A 19,937-nucleotide genomic window follows, 5' to 3' on the forward strand; every position below is an offset into this window, starting at 1 on the left:
TCGAATCCCCCACGCAGGTGAAATGTACAAGGGGAGTCTCGATGCGTTCCCGGCCAGTCTCTCCTGGGCCTGATATTACGTATTCGTTGATGAGCGGATTTCGGTGAGGGAAGATTTCGGAGAGGGTCTCCGCAACCGAATTCGAAGTTCGCGGGGCTGAATGTTGCGTTCGACCGTTAGGCGGACGAAAACGACGCTGACGCGACGTTGGCGTGAAGATCCTCGAGAAAAGATGGAACCGCGAACGGTGGACTTGGGGCTGTGAGACGGGCTTTCCCGGAAGCTCGACCCAAACAACGAAAGTGCTAACAATGTGCGAAATCGCCTGCAGGAGCAGTCAGTTTTGAATCGTATCCATGTCCTTGGTCTTCAGGCGAAGGGCCGTCCGTACTTTTGTATATCCATCGACCCCGTGCCTCTGCTTCTCTCACGCCTGGCTCGAGTTTGGATCTGTCCGGAAGATACCGCCCGCTTCTTGAAAGGCTTCAGTCGTCAACGAGTGCGTTCAGCTCCAGACCGTCCCCGTCTTGTTGTGCAGACAGGGCAGCCAGGAGCTTCAGGGTGCTCCTGTTCGATGCCTGGAGTTCTCTTGCTTGTTAATCCGATATCTCAGAACTCTCTTCTGACTGAGCCGAGATGAGAGACATGGCCATTAAGCTCTGCTGTTGACGTTACGCTGTACTCTGCACCTCTTTAGGCCAGTCGGTCCCTTTTCGGCCTTCCAGCCGCCACCACCGGTGCTTTAATAGAAGGATGGCGAACAAGAGCCGTTCGGTCTGTCGGAGCCTCTGTCCACGAAGCGAGCTCGTTTTTGCTCGTTCCGGGACATCGGGAGACATCGAAGTCCGAGGACCAGTACAAGAGCTCGCGAGTACGGTAACAATCTAGCAAGGGGTAAACTAATTGCGCCAGAGACAAACAGCGGGAGAGCTTTCTTCCCATCTTCTGGATGCTATAAATAACTTGAATGGACGAGAGAACCTCCGGGACGTGGTCGGTCTGTGCCGTCGAACATCAGCGGTGGCAACATCTGCACCGAGTGAGCCTCTCCGTAGTCGAGAGGGAGCAGACGAACTCTCGAAGGCGTATCTAATGATCGAAGCGAACTCCAATCAAGGCAAACGCCCGCAGCAAGCCGATTATTATCCATGTCACCGCCGAGCGACGCTCTCAGCGTATCGGGCAAACGCGCATCGAACTTTGTGCGGAATCCATCTCCCTGCAAGCTCATCGTGTACGTGGTCACTCTCGTGTTCTTCACTGCCGGCGGGGTCGCTTTTCTCCGCTCGATTTCCGGTTCCTGCATCAATCGGCTCCTGGTGAGCTTCCGAGCCGTTTTCCTCAGCCTGTTGCCGCGAGTCTGCGAGATTGACTGAGTATCTCGCAGTTCTGATGAGAACTCGGTCTAACCCCCAGATGCTCCAGCGGGGCAGCCGTCGGCGTTTCCGTGGGATCCCGTCAGGCGTCCGTCTAAGTTCCACAAGGTTTCCCGTGAAGGTTCTGCGAAGTTCTCCGCAAGGTTTTCCGCAAGGTTTTCCGCAGGAACCGTAGCTCCAACGAAGCCCCGTGCTTGGGGTATGTGGATGCGGAGCTCATACCAGAAAACGGCCGATTGCGAGTGCTGATCGGACAATATTAACTCTATGTGGTGGCAAGGAGCGACGTGTACGAGTGTACGTCTAGCAGACGTGCCCCGACTGTCACGTGCGCTCGTCGAAGGGCCAATGGTGGAACGGTGTCCTCTGTTCTTGAAATTTTGTCCGGGAAAAAATCTTGTGGTCTCGACTTCATCGAGTGTCTCTTCCGTATGAGACACTCCTCGGCGGCTGAAATGGGCGCATTTGGATAGCCTGTCCACGCCGAGATCGCCTAAGGATCCGGGGCCTCGTGGGGTCCTAGAAAAGTCCACATGGTGATAGGATGCAGAATTAATCGTGGGTAGGTAATTGAGATCTCCGTCGAGAGTGAAACCTCGATGTCCTCCAGTGCGGCCTATTAGTCGACTCACTGACGGGCTGAGTGCGTGCGTGAACGAGCGGGCCGGTGGGAGGCAGCGCCACTCGCCTACTCGCTCGGTTGGACGAGGGCTGACTTTGCAGTTTGCTTCCTTTTTGTCCTTTCGTTCCTGTTCTGCTGGTCGTGCAATTGTCCTCATATTGTTGGGTCGTGGTCTCCGCTGCTTGGACGTTGAGAGTCGTTTTCGACGTCGTCAACGTTGGCTCATTCGCCCCTCGCTCGCTCGCTGGCTCGCTTTGAGTGGGTATGCAAGCAGGAGAGTAGGAGCTTCTTGGCGTAAAGCCTCCTCAGACGACAGCCTTTTGACTTTTCATCAAGCACCTGCCAGACGACCGCAGCAGCGGCGGCGGCAAGCCCCGAAAGAGCCAAGTTCTCCTCGAAGGCCAAGTTCGGCTCTCGTTGGGAAAAACTGGACGAGCACGGAGCCGTGCTGAGACGACGAATTTCCGTCGAGGTCTGCTGAGGACGGCAGCAGCCACGGCGACGCTTCTCGTTCGACAACTTCGACAAGCTACGCCCTTATGTTCCCCCTCCTCTACTCCGGAGCTCCATAGAGTCTGGAATGGGCTTCCCCGGCCGCCGGCTAGCTCGTCGTCGTCGTCGCCGCTACGCCGTCTTTTGGCGCCATTCCCGAGTTAGGTTGGAACGATTGTTCCTCCCCGAAACTCTGGCACTAAGTTCATGTCCAGCGATGCGGAAAGTAAATTAGACTTCGGAGTCCACCCAATCGAAGACTAGTGATTGCATGCAGTTGCCGACCCGGTGCGATCTGGCGCTTCCGAATTTTCCTCGAGGCTCTTCCGGACCCCGATGATTCGCTCCGAGGAGCGCCCGGGGCCCGGGGCGCATGTCGGTCGAAGACTTCGAACTCCAAACTGGGATATACGTATTCTCGGGAGGTAGGGAGAACTCGTTGTCTTCGAGAGTCGTCATGTTCTCCTGGATCATTCGGATCCTAGCTCAGTGTTCCCGGACTGGATTCCGAAATCGCTCCTCCTCGGCGGAGAACATTGGCGCTAGCATTCGGAATTCTCCGTCGACGACGCTCTTTGACTCAAAGTGAGATATTCGAAAACACTCACATGAACCATTCTGACCGATGGTCCATCCCGTCGGGCAACGTATGCTGCGTGTTTTTGAATATCCCTCCTTGTCCTGGAGCACCCCTCAAGGTAATCGATGACGTTTATAATTTCAAAATCGTGCCCTGCTCTGACTGTCCCCAGCCCCATCCTTGCGGCTACACGGTGAACCCTATCGGTATTGTTTTCGAATCCCGTGATCGTGATACCTTCCATTCCTGTCTTCATTTATGATCGATTCATTGATTGATTACCTAATTGGTCGATTCGTTGATTGACTGATCGATTCGTTGATGGATTGATTGATTTCTGCATTCAGCGGATGGTTAACAGACTCTCTCTATAGATCAAAGTTCGCTTAACCATTCCTTCGTTCGGAAGTCGATTTCTTCCACAAGAACCCGATTGGAGCTGAAATCTCGCATCCGATTATGAGTTTTTTGATTGCTCAGACGATCTTCTGACCTGAAGCTCGAGTTCCAATCGTCGAGCTTCCTCGAACGATTTTCTTCGTACCCGTACGGGAAGCAGCGAGTTCTGCTTTGTCCGAGCGTGGCTCGTTTCGTTTCCTTGATTTTGCTTCAATCGACGGGAGTTCGACATCATGAATATTTCGATTCCCTCAGCCAATCGACTGGATCACTCGGGTCGAGTCGATTTAGATCCGGTGGATTTCAAGCCGGCTCGTTCTACTGGATGAGTGGGACGGGACTCGATACCTCTTCGATTATCTGACGATTCTCTGAGGATCTCTAATAATTGTGTATTGCCTGCAAAGTGGTTACGTTCAGTCGACTTCTGATGTGAACTCTTCTCGGTTGTTGTCGAGCTACGGTTGTGAAAGTTTTACTACATGTTCGAAGTCTGTGTCCTCTGCTCCTAGACCTTGCGATCGGTTTCTCAATCTACGAGCTCATTGTTTCGGTGTCATTCAATATATCGGCGCCTGGTCAGACGCCGGATATTCACCGCAGGCGTCAAGCGCTCACGAAAGTTCACTTTAAGTCTGTCTCCATCATCAGGCAGGGCATCCGAAAACCTCTACCGGCCCACTTGTCGGAACAAATACACGACGCATCCCAAATGCAGCTCAAAAATGAAACCAATTCCGCGAATCAGCTGACCGCAACAACGACGGCGTCGTCCACGACGACGACAACAACGGCAGCAACGAGAACAGCTTCAGCGACGACGATATCGACGGCGACGTCAACTGCGAAGACAGCGTCGGACACGTCTCCGAGTTGCTCTGCTTCGACCCCGTTTTCTGTTTTGAGCAGCAACATTACCCCAACGGCATCGCGGCGACCCTTGACGGCGGCCGCAAGCACTGCAGGCGGCCTACTAGCGTTCTCATCGAGATCAACTAGCTCGTCATCTTCATGTACGGCTGTTGGCGTTTCGTCAGCAAGCGCAGCGACATCGTCCCCAGCACGCTCAAGTTCACCAAGTTCGAGAAGCGGCCCCTATTCGGCCGCATCTAGGTGTAGACTTAGTGCGCAGAAAAGTATCGATGTCACCAGCATCGGCGATAGTGATAACTCTCAACGGGAGCAGCGACGGGCTGCTCTCCTGAGCACACGGACCGAAGGTTCACCGAGACCAGCTCGAAATCCAGCGGCAGGACGTCAGAACGCTGAAGCCGACAGGTGCCTGATTTAATGCAAACGGTGTCGTACCCGGACACGAATTCATTTGTTCCCTCGTTCGTTCGGTCGGTCATTCGTTCGTTCATTCGTTCGTTCGTTTAATGTCCACCACCCCCACAGCCACTTCTACACAGCACTACCACCAATCACAAGAAAAGAAACACAAGCAATCGTCTGTCACTCAATTCGCTCGACAATAATAATCGGTCGATCGATCCTTGCGCTCGTCCGTCCGTTCGTCCGTCCATCCATCCACGCGCTCGTCCGTCAATCATCGAGAAACTGTTTGACGATTCCCGTTCACCCTGATTTCCCTGTCGACGCTCACGAACGGCAGCTATGTTCCATGTTGATGATGAGAATAATATTGATCGACGTATTAGACGTTCCCGGGAATTATCGACACCTCCAACTCGTGTGTCTGTCTGTCCGTGAAATAACGAACCGTTGGCTCTCTCCAAAGGGAGAAAACGTAAAGAGAAAAGTCCGCCATTGCATGCACAAAACAAACCGTAAACCTACCCAGATTCATACGTCATCACCGCCTTCATTCAAGCTGCCTAACACTGTTTCCTCCTCCATCCACGTAGTGAGACCTAAATGTGATTCTGGCCTATTCATTTGCGCGTAGGAACGTTCTGTTTCCCCATTTGTTCGTCAGCGCTTCAGTTTGTTCAGTAGCCACAGCCGCCTAAGCCTCTAATGGAAGCAAGCTAAAAATCAGTGGAGCTTAGAAGAGCACAAAATCCATCACAGTCTCACTCTGTTGCACCAACAGCTTCTGAATGCCCATGTGTAGGAGATGATGTGCACTGCTAGGACAATCGGGGCTCGCTGTGAACGACAGCAAGATGGCCCTAAGCGAATACGCTAGATTATCCGCGTTTCGTTAGATTACTCAGAAATTCGAGGGATCCGCGAAGTGAGTGGTGCCGCCACGCGACGAGAACTCGCGCGGCTGACGGCACGTCCCCTGGGCGTGCGATCTCGCCATTCGGTCGTTGATTTATTTGTCGTACGCAACCGATGTGTATCTCGTACTAGGTATGCAGCTCCCCTACTTCCCGCCTCCCTTCCACGATGCGGTGTCTCTTGCGGACGACACGTAGAGCCTTTGAAAAATTCCTCCACTATGCAACAACGCCTAGATTCGAGATTGCTGCGGCTGCGGTCACGAATAGCTCGCGGTTTTCCGACCCGCTACGGATTCGTAATCAAAGTCTTCGCCAGACGGACGTCCGTTTGGATTCTGACGGACGCTTGGATAGTCGGCAGTCGAATTCGGGCGAAGCGTCTATTTCGTCGCGAGTTCGGCCTGACAAGCGGCTCTGCGCTCGAGATTGGACATTCTATTCAATTGTCTGACACACACGACGCCGACGCGTGAGCGTGCGGGGAACGTGCTGGCGGGCGCTCCACGTCCGGATTGAGGACATTGCTTCTATCTTCGAGACGGAAGGTCCTCAAACGCCATTTTAATTAGGTCGTCGCCTTCCGCCACAAAACTCTGCGGGAAACGCACACCTGTCCCGTTCGGATGGGTTCCCATCGTCTGGAGCAATGCAGTTGCGACGTCGCAAACATTTCAGTCGCTCGCTCCTTCTGTTTAGGTTTCGTTCCAATTTCGATACTTCGGAGGGACGGTAGCAGCGGTGGCGGCGGCATATTGGTTTCCTCCGAGTTGTTCCCGAGTGCCGATAGTCGTATTCGACAATTATTTCGCTTTCTTCTCCCCGCGGACGCGTCGACGGAACCACCATCATCCCTCGCGGTGGCTTCGAGGACGTCGACGACGACGGTTTTTTTTCTTGTGCGCTTGGCCTGGAGCCACCGGAAGCCGTGCACTTCCTCAGATTCAAAGTCGAGCGGTTCTCCGGCTGGAAGCGCGAAGGCGGGCCAGATGCGGAGCTCGCAAATCCAGAATTGACTGAGCTGGAATAATTCTGGTATCGCTCCGGAAGGTGATGGACGTCGGGAAATCCTACTATTCCAATCCAGTAATGAGCCTCGGCGGCGAGCGAGAGCTCTGAGCTCCGGTCGGGATGAAGCTGCGACCCTGCGAAGCATTTCCCGAACCGTGAGGGGACGTTGCGAGCTGCGTTGTACAAGTCTCCCGGCGTGACACGATTCTAGCGAGAAAAAGAAGAAAAGGGGATCATGTGGCGACGCGACGTCAACAATTATTGCGGGAAAGAACTCCCGAGCCCACGGCACTTGTTGGGAGTGCTTTCTCCCGAATTAGGGAAGCTACGAGGCTAGATTGCATCTCTCGCAACGACCTTGGGTCGTGGGGGTTTTCGGCGTGCTTCCGGAGCAGAAGCTGTTCCCGATCGGGGAAAAATGAGCCGGTACGCAATCTCCCGCCCAGGGTTCCACTCTCCCCCGCTTCGCTCTCATTGGGTCGCACGTTGCGGGGAGAAGACTTTTGTTTCGGCGTTCCTAGTTGCCGGAGCAATTACGTTACAATATTGTCATCGTCTGACGGCACGTACGGGCCCCGACCGAGAGGAGGTGAAGAAGAAGCAGCAGCAGCCGCGAGAGACACTGGGCAAGGTCCGACGGGGCCAGATTACGTATATATGTGGTATGGGATCTATACCATTATATCTGTATTTCCCGCTTGGCCGGCTCGCCATATCGTGCGTAGACTTTTCGCACGATCGCCTCCCGGCTTGTTAGTCTGTGCTCTCGAGCTTGGCGGCCGCAACCGTGGCGGATTCTCTCAGGGCACCTGCAGGGAAGAGACACAGGGAAAAATAACGACACGAGATAGAGAAGAGGCGCCGACCGGAGGAGCCTTATTGGGGCTCACATTGATCGAATGCTGTCGAAGACACGCGCATTCGTCGTTCTGAGAACCTTTCCCGCCTAGAGGAGTGGAACAAGAACTGCTCACCCCTTGTGGGATTCGATCGAATGCGTCGACTGCTGACGCCGGATCACTCATTCGTGTGGTGCCGGGAATGGCGCGAGCCCACGTACCCTCGGCGTAATCTGAAGGGATCGCGCCAATTTCCCGGGGTAAATTGACGATTCGAGAACTGGGTTACTTATTCAGAGAGCGAGTTTCCAAGGAGGAGTGTCACAGTGGTTGAGAAGACGCCGGCGACGCGACGTCACCGCGGCCGAGGGAGATACCGCCACTGCTCGGGGCCACCGGAGAACAAGCCTTCTCAGCCTTCGAGCACGTTCGTCCAGCGAGGAACAGGAAGACAGGCATTGGCGGAAGGGAGGACGGAGGGATAACAAAGACGGAGGCGAAGGAGCCGAAAAGAGGGAAACCTGACTTCCATTCGGACTGGCTTGTTCTCTAGATCGGTCCTTCACTCCCTTCCTACCTGATGGTCCGATCGACCGGTTTGCTCACTCACTGACCGACGGCCGAGCTAGCTAGCGAGCGAGCGCTGGCTTCGTTGCCCGCTGGCTGATGAGATCGGATAGCCGAAACGCTGATCGCCAAGTAACGAAGCAGCATTCCGAGGCGCGTCCAACAAATAGAGTGGTCCGTCCGAGGCTCCGAGAGCTGTCCGCTGCAAACTGGTCATCGTCCGGCCGGCCGCTGGAGTGGCTCCAGCGCCGGTGACACGATGAGCGAATAAGCCTGCGAGCGTAGACTCGGCTCGACGAACAAACGAAAAACGAAGCGGGGAATCGTTCTCTCCCGACAGTTCGTTGCTTAGACCAGCTATTCGACAGCGGTTCGACAGCCGGACAGCGCGGCTACCGACAAAGACGTCTACGAGCCATTGCGAAAAAAAGTTGTCCAGGGAAAATAGCCGTCGGCCAAACAAGCTTCGAATCGAATAGTTGTATCGAAATCGAATGAAACGAGATCGGACAGAGTCAGAATCGAACGGAGACTGTCCTGAGAGCTCCGTCCCGCCCCGGACTTCGCGGTGCATCTTTCGGTCGGGTATTCGTTCGACAGAATGCATTGCGGCGTCTCGGTCGCAGCGTCGATCTCTCTCGGAGCAACCTGTAGGCAAAAGCAGGGGAGCGGGGGAGGCAGACAATTGTCATCGAGTGTCTAAGTGAAAGACGTTTCTCGTCGTTCCCGCCTTGTTCTCGCCACCGGTTGTTCCGCGAGGAACAGCGATGAGCGCAGCCGATGCCGTTAGCGGAGCGGCTGCAACCTGTATGGCTATAACCTCTCGCGCACGAGTCAGCCGAAAGGAAAGCTCCACCGGCGGTTTGCTCGTCGATTTTTTGTCCGCGAGAAGCGGCCGACTGTTACTCTTCACAGTCGGAGGGGGAGGGGAGTTAACGAGTCTTATTTATTCTTCTCGTACGTCTTCGATGACCTCGCGGGTCAATGAGAAAAGGGGAAACTGTTGGCTGTACTTCACCCAGCAAACGATCTTCTGAATTCTCGAATCGCAACTTCTGCGGTGGAATTCATGAACGATCTCGTAGAATCATCGGATTCTCCAGGCGACGATTTGATGTGGCGCTTAGTATCTTTTCGTTCCCTTTCCTACCGGGGAATCTTGAGAAAATAAATTTCCTGATGGACTCTCGTAAGGAAGTCTGACGGAAATCCTGACAGAAGTCCTGACGGAAGTCCTGACGGAAATCCCAACGGAAGTCCAGACGGCAACCCTGACGGAGAGCCTGTCGGCAGACCCTGACGGAAAATTACGTTCGAGTTCAGAATTTATTTCTCTTGTCCTCCTAGAACATCCCTGTGTCAGCTTTGGCGCGCATGCCGTACTCAGCGCGAACTAACTTTGGCTTTTTCTTTAGGAAACTTCTCGACGAAGATGATGAACTTTCGGAAGTCCGCCCCGACGCCGTGCCCACCGAGGTCCGCGAGTGGCTTGAGTCCACGTTCACAAGGCAGTCGGCATCTTTGCCGAAACGCCGGTAAGTGTCACATTGAGTTTGAAGCGAGGAACAGGAGATTCGGTTCACCTTGACAAAAGTGGCCACGAAAACTTCGGAAAATCTCCATGCGTGTCAAGAGCTCTGAGTATTCGGAGTCCGGCGAGCGCATCGAGGCATCCCAAAATTCGAATGAGACCCCGGGAATTGAGCGGACGAGTCATTGGTAACGGCTTCTCGCTCACGGGAGAACGAGACTATCCTCGTGGGGGAAACTCTTCGATTCGCGTTGAAGGCGATGTGACTCCCAGACGATCAGTTCTCCCGAACCGACGAGTTTCCCGCTTGGACGCGGGAATACGGACCTTCCGCCCGTCGAACGCAGTTGCTTCCCCCGGCGGAAGCGTATATCAGTCCAGAGAGAAGTTCGTCATCGCGATTTGCTCATTCTCACGTTTTCCCTCCCTCTCATCAATTTGTTCAGTCGCGTAGCTCATTCCCCCAACTCCGGACCCATTAGGTCGGGTACAAGCTAAAGGGAAACTCAAGTCGCGGATCATGTTCGATCATTCATCCGAATATTAGAGCGAGCGTGTCTCGTCCCAATCGAACGCGGAGCGGTCAATTCCGAGAACGATCTGCATACAGGAAATACATAGAGGTTGAATGAGCGGGAGAAGTTCAGCCAAGCAACATGTCTCTAACATAAGAGCTAGACCGAGGAGAGTTGGGGTCGGGCGGCCAAAGTTCCGGGGATCGGGGCGACGAGGAATGAGGAGACAGCGGTGTCATCCGTGATCCATGAAGAAATCCGATATCGCAAACCAGACGACGAGATCGTAAGAGCCGACCTTTTCTCGTTGAGACGATATTTGTGGTCGTGTTCTCAAGATGATTGTAAGGGTGTAAGTCTGGAACTTGTGCCTCGACATCTTGGTTCGATCACATCCTCATCAATGCCTCTGAAGTACCTGAATGTCGATTTACGAATCCTGTAGGCGTTCGCTAGTGCGATTCCGCGGTAAAAAAAAACAATCTCAGACGGGAGGAGAGGTGTCCACTGATCGTGCAGAATAGAAGTTTGTTACAGAACTTCTCCAGCGATTTCCATGTTTGAACATGGAAGTGAGCTCCGATTCCGGATGAGGCTTCGGGAGTTGTTGAAAGGACTCAGAATACGGAATTCCGAGGTGCAGCAGCGATGAGATTCGCCTAGGCTGGAAGTAGAGAGTTTCAACATCAGGAGGAGACCATTGGAAACGATGCTTCGCTGGTTTAATGCTCACCTCGATCGCCTCACTCGTTCCCATTCCCGGATCCGTCGGATCGAATTCCTATGCTTGTCGAGCCATATCTGATTTCAGTGGAGAGCTTCAACTCGTTTCCCTGGGGAGATTGTTCAGAGTTTGATATCTCACATGAGTCCTCCTGTTCTTTCCTTCCTCGTCGGGACGAATCTCTAGCCAGTCACACAGTCTCACTCTCAACGTATTCCATATTCAAGCATCGAAACGGCACATTACGCGAGCCTTGAATATTGGGAGGCGAACGACGGGAGAAATTAATTTATCTCGGTACGCCACGGACGAGATCACGTTCCCCAGAGCCCGCATTGGTTGCTCCAATGTTCGTACGCGAAGAGGACCGAGACAAGTTCTTCTTGTTGCTTCACGTCTATTTCCCGTCCCACCTCTCAGACAAGGAAAGATGCTTTACCGGTGGCCGTCAAACCCGGAGATCTTCCCGGCGTCCGCTCTTTCGATCTTCCCGATTTTATTCTTTCCACCATCCGCTCACTCTGCCTTAGAGATCGCTGTGCGGAGAACCGCCGGCTAACTCTGGAAGCGTAATTATCTCGCGCAGTGCTCGGCAAAAACGCTCTGCACAAAAGAGATCAGCCCTAGCGACAATTTCGACGCGCCGGAATCAGTCCAGCCCTGATTAAGAATTTACATCCAAGTGACGGATGTTCAGAGCCCAGCCCCACGGCTGGTGGTCGGGCGGGGCCGGACTTTCAGATGAGCAGTCTTCCAGACGAACAACGGTTTTTACGGGACCATCCAAAGGCAGCGAAGAATTTGCCGTCCAGATATGACATGTGCCCGGACGGTGACCTCTTCGATGAGAGGGACTTGAGCAACTACGAAAGGAAAGACACGCTCTCGACATCCCTCACTTATTTTTTCCATGCTCGCCGTGGCCTCGCAAGATTCAGGGCAGTGCGCGATCAGGCTTCCGGGAATGGAGACTCACATCAAATTCTTAGCGAGCGAGGATAATTTACGAGGCAGGCTTTCAATGAAACTCGGCGGATATATGTCGTTTCCCCTTTCGAAGTGCCTCACCGTTGTCAACGCTGACTCGATTCTTCACAATCAGATTCACCCCAACATCCAGAGTCGGCTGCAAGTTCAGCGTTTTCCGGCGACGCTTCTTTTCAAATATTTCTGCAAGGGTCGGCAAGGGTTGCGGTGGCAGAGTCACCGGGAATATCCGGCCTCTGATTTGACAATGGAGCGGAAAACATAGGTGCACGCGTCCATGTAGTGAGCGACCCGATCATCGGACGGATCTTGAAGATTGGCGGTCTCCCGTCTGAAGAAATTAAATAAGTCGCAACGGGTCTATTTCTACCGACTCTTGACCCCATATGGGTAGCTTATACGTTCAAGCGGAGCTGACGGTCCCATCGGATAAATGCCTTGGTCGGATTGGTGCAGCTCGAGTATTCCTTAAGCAGACTTCCCCTTGCTGGGGAGATTCCTTATTGTGATCCTTCAGTGTTTGGATCAGACGAGAACATCTCACCAAATAATCAGGACTGGGGCAGGGACCTCAGTATTGAAGAATTGTCGCCTCGTATTGAAATTTCATTCTTCCCGTGTAGGTCCGAGGATAAGCCCCGCTTCCGATCGGTGGCTAACGCTATACGGGCGGGCATCATGGTGGATCGCCTGTATCGAAGAGTGTCGCCCTCAGCCGCGGTGCACCTACAAGTACCCCCACCTATATTAGACCTGCTCAAGACAACTGATGAATGGTGAGCATCAAAATTCATGTTTCAGCGCCGAGCCGAATTCGCGTAGGGACGTTCGCAGCATCGGTTTTTCCTTCGAAGACCTCATTCTGAACCAGATAGCAAATCAGTAAAATCGTGGCGGCCCCCGATCGAGACCCCACGGACGCGGGGCTAGCTGCGATCGGGCCGCTCTCGCTGATTAGATTCTTGAGCGGGCCGACGTTACCTTTCTCGAAAGTTTCGATCTTCCTCTCCGGCCAGTGGTGGATTCGAGTGTGCAACTTTTCTGTGAACCTACATTCGTCGTAGCTTCCTGTGCGTGACGTATTTCTGTCGACGCATGCACTATCTGAGCAGAGAGCTTCCCGACCGAATCAATAAAGGCCGAAGAAACGTGACGTTCGATCAATGATGAGCTCCATGCGGCTGGTGATGCCGTCGTCGCCGCCGTAGCAGCTCTTGTCCGTGCTGCTGCTATTGCTGCATGTTATCTGTAATTACAATTACGAATTCCCTTATAACCTATTCCGTCGAGCGGTCTGTGCGGCGCAACAATCACAATGTTCGCGGGACCGGCATAAATCGAATCCTATTACTCCTCGCCGGAGCTCGACTGATTATTCCAGTCCAAACAGATAACCGGTGACTTTCCAATCGAGTATGGCAATCCAGCGAGTATGCTACTCGTTGGGAGCTACAAGCGGGAATATGCTCTAATTAGGAGGGGCGCTAGCCCAGCTCATCCGCAAGAGCTGCTAGTGGGCCGGACAAAGCCGTCAGAGAGACTACCGCCGTTTCAGGAGAAACGGAGACGGCAACTGTCTGTACGAAAGCGTGGCCCACAGCGCTCGTTGGAAGCCACAAAGAACTAAGACTCCGAAGGCCGAGACGAAATTTCTTTTGACAGAAGCGGAGAGTTCCCCCTCGAAATCAATTCTACTTTGGTTTCTCTAAGAATGAGAAAGCTTGATTCCGTCATAGTCTCCGACATCTCCAGTCGAAGCGGATTTCTCGAAATCCACGATAGACTTCGTGCGGCTTCGTGACGCAGGGAATGTCTCATCTTCCTCGATGGACGATAAGTTTGTTTGGGGAAAAAAACAATTCTTTCGTCGAGAGCGAGCCCTTCGGAAATAAGGCTTCCCGTATTTTCTTTCCAGGTGTTTCAATGTCTTTAAACTGAACGAACTGTCCACCGACCAAGCTCTGCGCTATCTCTCTTTCGACCTTCTCAACCGCTACGGTCTTGTCCACAAGTTTAAGATGTCCAGTCTCTTCCTCGAGAACTTCTTAACTCAAATCGAAGCCGGCTACAAGAAATACGGCAATCCCTACCACAACAATATGCACGCCGCAGACGTTACGCAAACTGTTCATTTCATGCTCTGCAGAGCTGGCGTCGCGGTAAGTCCAACGGAGTCGTTGTTTTGAGTCGACTCCTCTTCGAAATTCGCACATTCAGCCGTAGTAGAAAGATATTGCACAACAGAAGTCGTCTAACGACTCAGCTCGAGCTGTGGGCTATCACTGCTCGAAACAAGGAAGCACATTGAGTTCGAATCAAGGATACGGCCCGGAGACTGAGTCGTTCGGCGGAGTGTCGGGGAACGCCCGCCTGAATCGACCGCATGTCCGATCGAGTTCTCCGTCTTCCGAACGAGTTTGTTCGTGAACGAAGTTCCGCGTTCTCCGGAAACCCCGACTCGGTGCGCTTCGAAAATTGGATGATTTTTTCATCGGCCGCCAGAATTCTCGGGGGACATACTGCATGGATGAGGAGAACTTCTGAGTGATTTGATCAAAGAAAGGGACAACAGGGAAATCTTGTCCCTCGGAGAATGCAGGTCGTTGTCTACACAGAAGGCTCGACGTCGCTGCTGCCGCCGCCAACGACGCCCCGTGGCCACCGTAGCCCCCGTCGAAGGCTCCTTTCTTCCTTCCCTCGCTCATTCTCTGTCTCCTTTCTATCCCCCTCTCGTTCCCGTCCTCACTCGATTATACCTAGCTCCCGAACTTCGTAATGAAGCTTCGGAGCAACTGGCTCTCGGCCACCGGTGGCGCCGATCTCGGGCCAACACACTTGCTCGCTCAGACTCAATTCTCCGGTAGGATTACAGACTCTCTCCCACACTCCCTCAGAATCCCGCTGTTCGCATCCGAGAAATTACCCCTCCGAAGAATATTCGACTGAATTGACTTGATGGGTTGAAGTTCTGAACGAATATCATTTGCTTAATCCATGAATTCCTCACGGTTCCGAGTTGCTCCTATTGAGCTAGATCCGCGGAAGTGGATTCTTCAGACTCGGAGCACAATGAGAATGCTCTAGTAGTAGACATTCAGCTTGACAAGCACTGGAAGTGAATAGGGGCCTGCTGGATCAAAGTTCGGGTCCGGAAGTCTCCAGAATTAATGACGAAGTGGATGTCCAATCCCGATAAGCCCAGAGTTTTTCTCGCATCAGAAATTCCGACGGCAAAATTCTCTTCTGCCAAGGTTCTCTTCTGCCAAATTCCCTTCACCCCCTCCGCCCGGATCGAACTCGACGCTCGCTTTCCCTTCACTTCCCTCGATTCCAAAAGTCAACGAAGATCACGCGACCTGACGACATCGATGAGATCCGAGACTGGGATCCTGCCGCTGCGATCCATGGATCAGAAAGCCCGCGACGCGATTCCGAATGATCTCGCGTCGCGGACGATAGCTTTCTCCAATGAGTTGCTCGCGTGAGACGTCCGATACCATGTGTCGATTATTCGGAGGGATATTCGGTCCTTCGAACGATTGTCCAGCGCGTTATCCGAACTCCCTCAATGAGAACTGCCGTCATTCGAGATACCGACCGAATTGCGAATGTCGCGTACCAGCTGGCCGGGTTCCGCGCTCCCGAGAGTGCGATTTTCATCCGAGCGTACCCGCGGTCGAAGTAGCAATGAGCGATCTCGGCGTCTGAATGAGAGTTCAATCGCACTGCAGCATGTTCTCGAGTTCCGAAATTATTTCCATTGAGAACCGACGAAATTTGTTTTGTCATTCGTTTTGATGACTGTGCATCGTCGAGTTTCGATTGGAGCTTCTTCGTCGTCGATTCAGAGGCTTTCCCCGTCTCGCAAAACGAGTATTTCTGCTCTGTCAGAGATATGAAAAGCCGAACGTTCGCCCGGGCTCCATGCGACCGTTTCTCGGTGCTGCTGAATCCTCCGGCTTGAAGCTCGCGAGTGAGAGTCGTAGTGGAGCAAACGATTTCAATAGAATGAGCACTAAGTCGTCTCGAATAAGAATTTCTACGAGTTCTTGGCGACGACGTTGTCAATCGACGGCGCGACTCAATGTGCGCGTGTGTGTTCGTGCGTGCGCATTCCCGCCGCCAACAAACTTTCTCTCCGCAAGCGAACGGGCGGTCGGTCTACCGGTCGGCCCAGGCAGCCAACCAGCCAGGCGAGCAAACGGCATAACCCCTCGATATTAGAAAGTGTTGCTTCTAAGTCCTGTTGAACAAAGCAACAAATCCCGTAGCTTTGCCCGCTTCCAGACTCCCATCCATTTTATTTTCTTCGAAGCCGTGCTCTCGACTCGAAGATGGGAAACCATGTCTGCGAAGGATCTTGTCCGAGAGTCGACTTGCGAAGCAACTGCTGTGCAGCAAAAAACCAGTGGCAGGTAGTATCTTCGACACTACCGTTAGGCGTGAAAACGTCAGATACATCCGGTGTTGTTCTGCTTATATCGACTGACTAATGTTTTGAACTCGAAATGATTCATTCCCAATCAAGATAAAAATGCTTGAAGGTTATATTGAAATTCCATTCTGGCTTGGAGGTCAGTCTTGTCTCAAGTAGACGAGTTCAACACTTCTTCAAATTCTTGGTCGGCGCCCTCTTGTTCCCACCACGTACGAAGCCGCATCTGAGCTGCTCTAGCGTCGGCGCCCTCTCTCTGAATGATGGTGCTGCTTGAGGTTGCTAACGATCGGTGCCCATCGTACTCCTTGACCATAGCGTTTTGGACGAGTATACTGGTTCCTCCGCTGTCCTTAAGCTTATTCACATGGTCATTCCACAGGTTCAAGACGACAATTTTTTTTGTGTCATCTACGAGATGAATTATTTGCTTCGATCTTGATATCCGTCGCGCTTTGCCGCGAGCATTTAGTGTTCCTCCGCGTTTGTTGTTCTCCCTTCAATTTGCTCCATGTCCCTTCTCCTTGCGCCCCGTTTCATCTTATAGGTACCCTCATTTCCGTCTAGTTTCTCAATTCTTTCCCGTTTCTCTCTGTACCCCCGTTTCTCTCTGAATCCCCTCTGCTCTGAATCCCCGTTTCTCTCTGTACCCCTGTTTCTCTCTATTTCCCCGTTCGCCCCCATATCCTCCCTTCCGATGCTCAATCCCCTCCTCTCGAGTACCACGTTCTCATCCAGCCCCCTTTCCTCTTTTCCGTTTCCCGTTGTTTCCCCGTGTCTCTCGCTCGTCTCCCTACCTTTCCTCCCGTTAAATCCTTCTCCCGCTCTCCCTCCGTGCCCTCGTTTACCTTCTCCGTGGTCCCTATATACCCCGTATCCCAAGCCCCTTCCATTTCTCCCCTCTCCCTGGGCTTCAAAATCTTCTTCCATCCGTCCAGAAAAACGCGTCTGCCTGTCCTCTATTTTCAGCAGCGGTGAATAGGAAGGGAATGAGTGAATTCGGATATACGCGCTTTCTTGTTGAACCTCGCCGAAAACTGCCCTCTTCATGTCTGTTTCCGCTCTTAACACTGATGACCGTGAGGTCCAGTCCCCTCCCCTCATCTTCCCGTGCTAATTTCTCGGCTGATTTCCACTCCGTATCCCGTATCCCAAGTCCCAAGTCTTCCTCAAATGATCAATGCCGATGACGATCACTAATCAAGAATGTAATGAACTCGACGGATTCCTCCCATGATTACGAAGAACCCTTGAGTGGCACTAGGTTTATGTCCCGAGTCCCGACAAAACACTCGATTTTGGAAGTATAATCTAGATGTTCGGAATTGAGCGTTCAATTAACACCACACATAATTCCCAGTCATCTCGAGCTGGACTCTTCTCACGAATTTCAAGATGATTCGCGCCATCTGTTCGAAATTCACCTCCTCGCACTCCTCCGCTGCAGAGAGGTGTACTCCCATCGACCAGAGATTCTCGTGTCATGGCGACAGCTTGAAGGGAAAACGATGGTGACGCTGACTAAAGGAGAGAGGGGAACAGATCGGCCCCCATTGCGAAATGTCTCATGTTTCGCATGAATATATCCTTCCTGCAACCCCCTGAGTCGCAAATGCAACGCGACCTGGAAGACTGAAAGCCCCCCCGAAATCGAACAGTGATTTCGAATCAGAATAAGCTTCAGACATCTCAAACAACCTTTATTTATGTCATATCGGAGGCCCCCCAGAGGTGTGCATGAAATGCCTTCGGAAAGTGTCTCAGAAGTCGTGATTTGATACCAAAATAGAATGGCAGTTTATGCCGTAAATTCGCGTTCACATGAAGCCAACTACAAAGTTCCACGTTCCCGGGTTTCCGTGATCTAAGGCAGAGAAAAGTTACAACTTTTGTGACGCAGAGGACGAAGTACCCTCGATCTGTATGGTCGATGAAATTAAAGACGTTTTCACGTCAAAAAAAAGGAGCTGTGCGTGTGTCAGTGTGATACGATTTCTTCGTGCGTCGACTTGCTCTTCGAGATCCGCCCACGGCCAAACGGACAGCGAATAAAGACGGTGACAACTCCGACGCTGCATCTTTGACGAGGCGGGCCGAAGAGCCTTATCTTGAAGCTCGAAACAGGGTGTGGGCTCAGCGATACTCGACACAATAACCATCCGCGCTGTTGTTCGCGTTCATTGTGCCGAAATTCATTCTGAATATGAAGCTCAGCTCCTTCGCTATCGGTGAATCAAGCTCCTTTGTCCCTTCCGCGGTTACGTACTCTCCTGGTTTGAACAATAAATGGCTCTTAAGTCTTCCATTCAGTGTCTGACAGCTCGACGGTAGAGGCGTCGACAGCTCTCGACCGGTATTTCGAGTCACACGATGATTCCAGATTCTCTTTCTTCCCACCCGTTGGAGTCTGGTGGTCCCTCGGGGTAGGGGCTCGGGGGACGGACGGAATAGCGACGGAATCGAATCTTTCCCTTCGAATTGATTTCCTATTGTTTCGTTTCTCTTCCAGAACTGGCTAACAGACCTGGAGATATTTGCAACTCTCTTCGCAGCTATAATTCACGATTATGAGCATACGGGCACCACAAACAATTTCCACGTTATGTCCCGCTCAGAGACGGCGCTCATCTACAACGATCGTTCGGTCCTCGAAAATCACCACATTTCTTCGGCGTTCCGAGTGATGCAACGCGACGACTGCAATGTTTTGGCCAACCTCAGTCGAGAAGAATACAGGTGAGTTTTTTTTCTCCGCTCCTCTTCAAAAGATGAAGCTACAAGAACGACGGTCCGTCTCTTTTGAAGCCCCACTGCCGGAGCAGCAGAAGCAGCCGCTTTTTTTCCATCTTATTTTCCGCTAACGTGAGAGACGTCCGAACAGGAGACTCTTGTGGGTCTGTCGGCTTGTCTGTGAAGTCTCCTTCTTCTTGCTGCTGCCGCTGCCTCCGTCGACTGCCATCGGTTCTCCCTTAGAGTGAGCTACTCAAAAGTCTAATAGAATGCTGAGTAACCCGAGTCCGAGTCCCAGCGGACAGCTGAACTTGTTATTCTAGCTCCGGTAACTCCGAAGGGTTGGCCGACCCTAGAATATGTCGAATAGATCGCGGAAAAAGAGAGCATCGGAGCACCGAAGCGAATAAAAGCAAAGTGGGACGAAAGGGTCCGGACGGGAAGGAGGTGTTGCAGAGATGGCGGTTCGGTCGACCAAGCGACGGAGAAGTCGTGCGCTCCGATCAAAAACATGCTTTCAACCCCATCCGAGGAAAGGAGAGCCACGAAATAAGTTCACCGTCCTCATACCTGGAAGAAAGCGAGCTACGACGAAGCGCACGGGATGGATTCCGCGGCGGGAAAAAAACAATCGCAGAGCGGACCCGAGCGTCGTCTGTCGCGGAGGATACGCCATGTGCGGAACGTCGAGCGAGGAACACGAGAGGGATTTCTCGTTTCCGGGAGACGCTCGACGGTATCCTTGCTCAACACTCACTGAGTGTCGTCCAAGAGAGCAAAATAAAATACTCATAGAGGAATCGAGGCGAAACAGAACAGAGCGTCTCATAGAAAGGCCGAACGGAAAACAAAGCTCAGTCGGGGACCGCAGCGCTGTCATCACACGCTCACCCGAGTGGTCAATGTGGACAATTTCGTTGCCGAGCTTGTCTCTGTTTGC

General features: G+C 52.7%; 1 protein-coding gene across 1 annotated transcript in view; it reads left to right on the plus strand.

The window, feature by feature from the left end:
- The window catches only part of LOC100897435 (calcium/calmodulin-dependent 3',5'-cyclic nucleotide phosphodiesterase 1B-like), a 59,962-nt gene that overhangs the window by 35,223 nt on the left and 4,802 nt on the right, over positions 1-19,937 (plus strand). Inside the window, exons 6-9 of the mRNA XM_018638318.1 lie at positions 9,491-9,610; positions 12,456-12,608; positions 13,748-13,991; positions 18,777-19,003. Of these exons, the coding sequence (XP_018493834.1) occupies positions 9,491-9,610; positions 12,456-12,608; positions 13,748-13,991; positions 18,777-19,003 (744 nt within the window). The remainder of the gene's footprint in view (positions 1-9,490; positions 9,611-12,455; positions 12,609-13,747; positions 13,992-18,776; positions 19,004-19,937) is intronic.

Source organism: Galendromus occidentalis, unplaced genomic scaffold, assembly GCF_000255335.2.
Source record: "Galendromus occidentalis unplaced genomic scaffold, Mocc_1.1 scf7180000076873, whole genome shotgun sequence".
Lineage (NCBI taxonomy): Eukaryota > Metazoa > Arthropoda > Arachnida > Mesostigmata > Phytoseiidae > Galendromus > Galendromus occidentalis.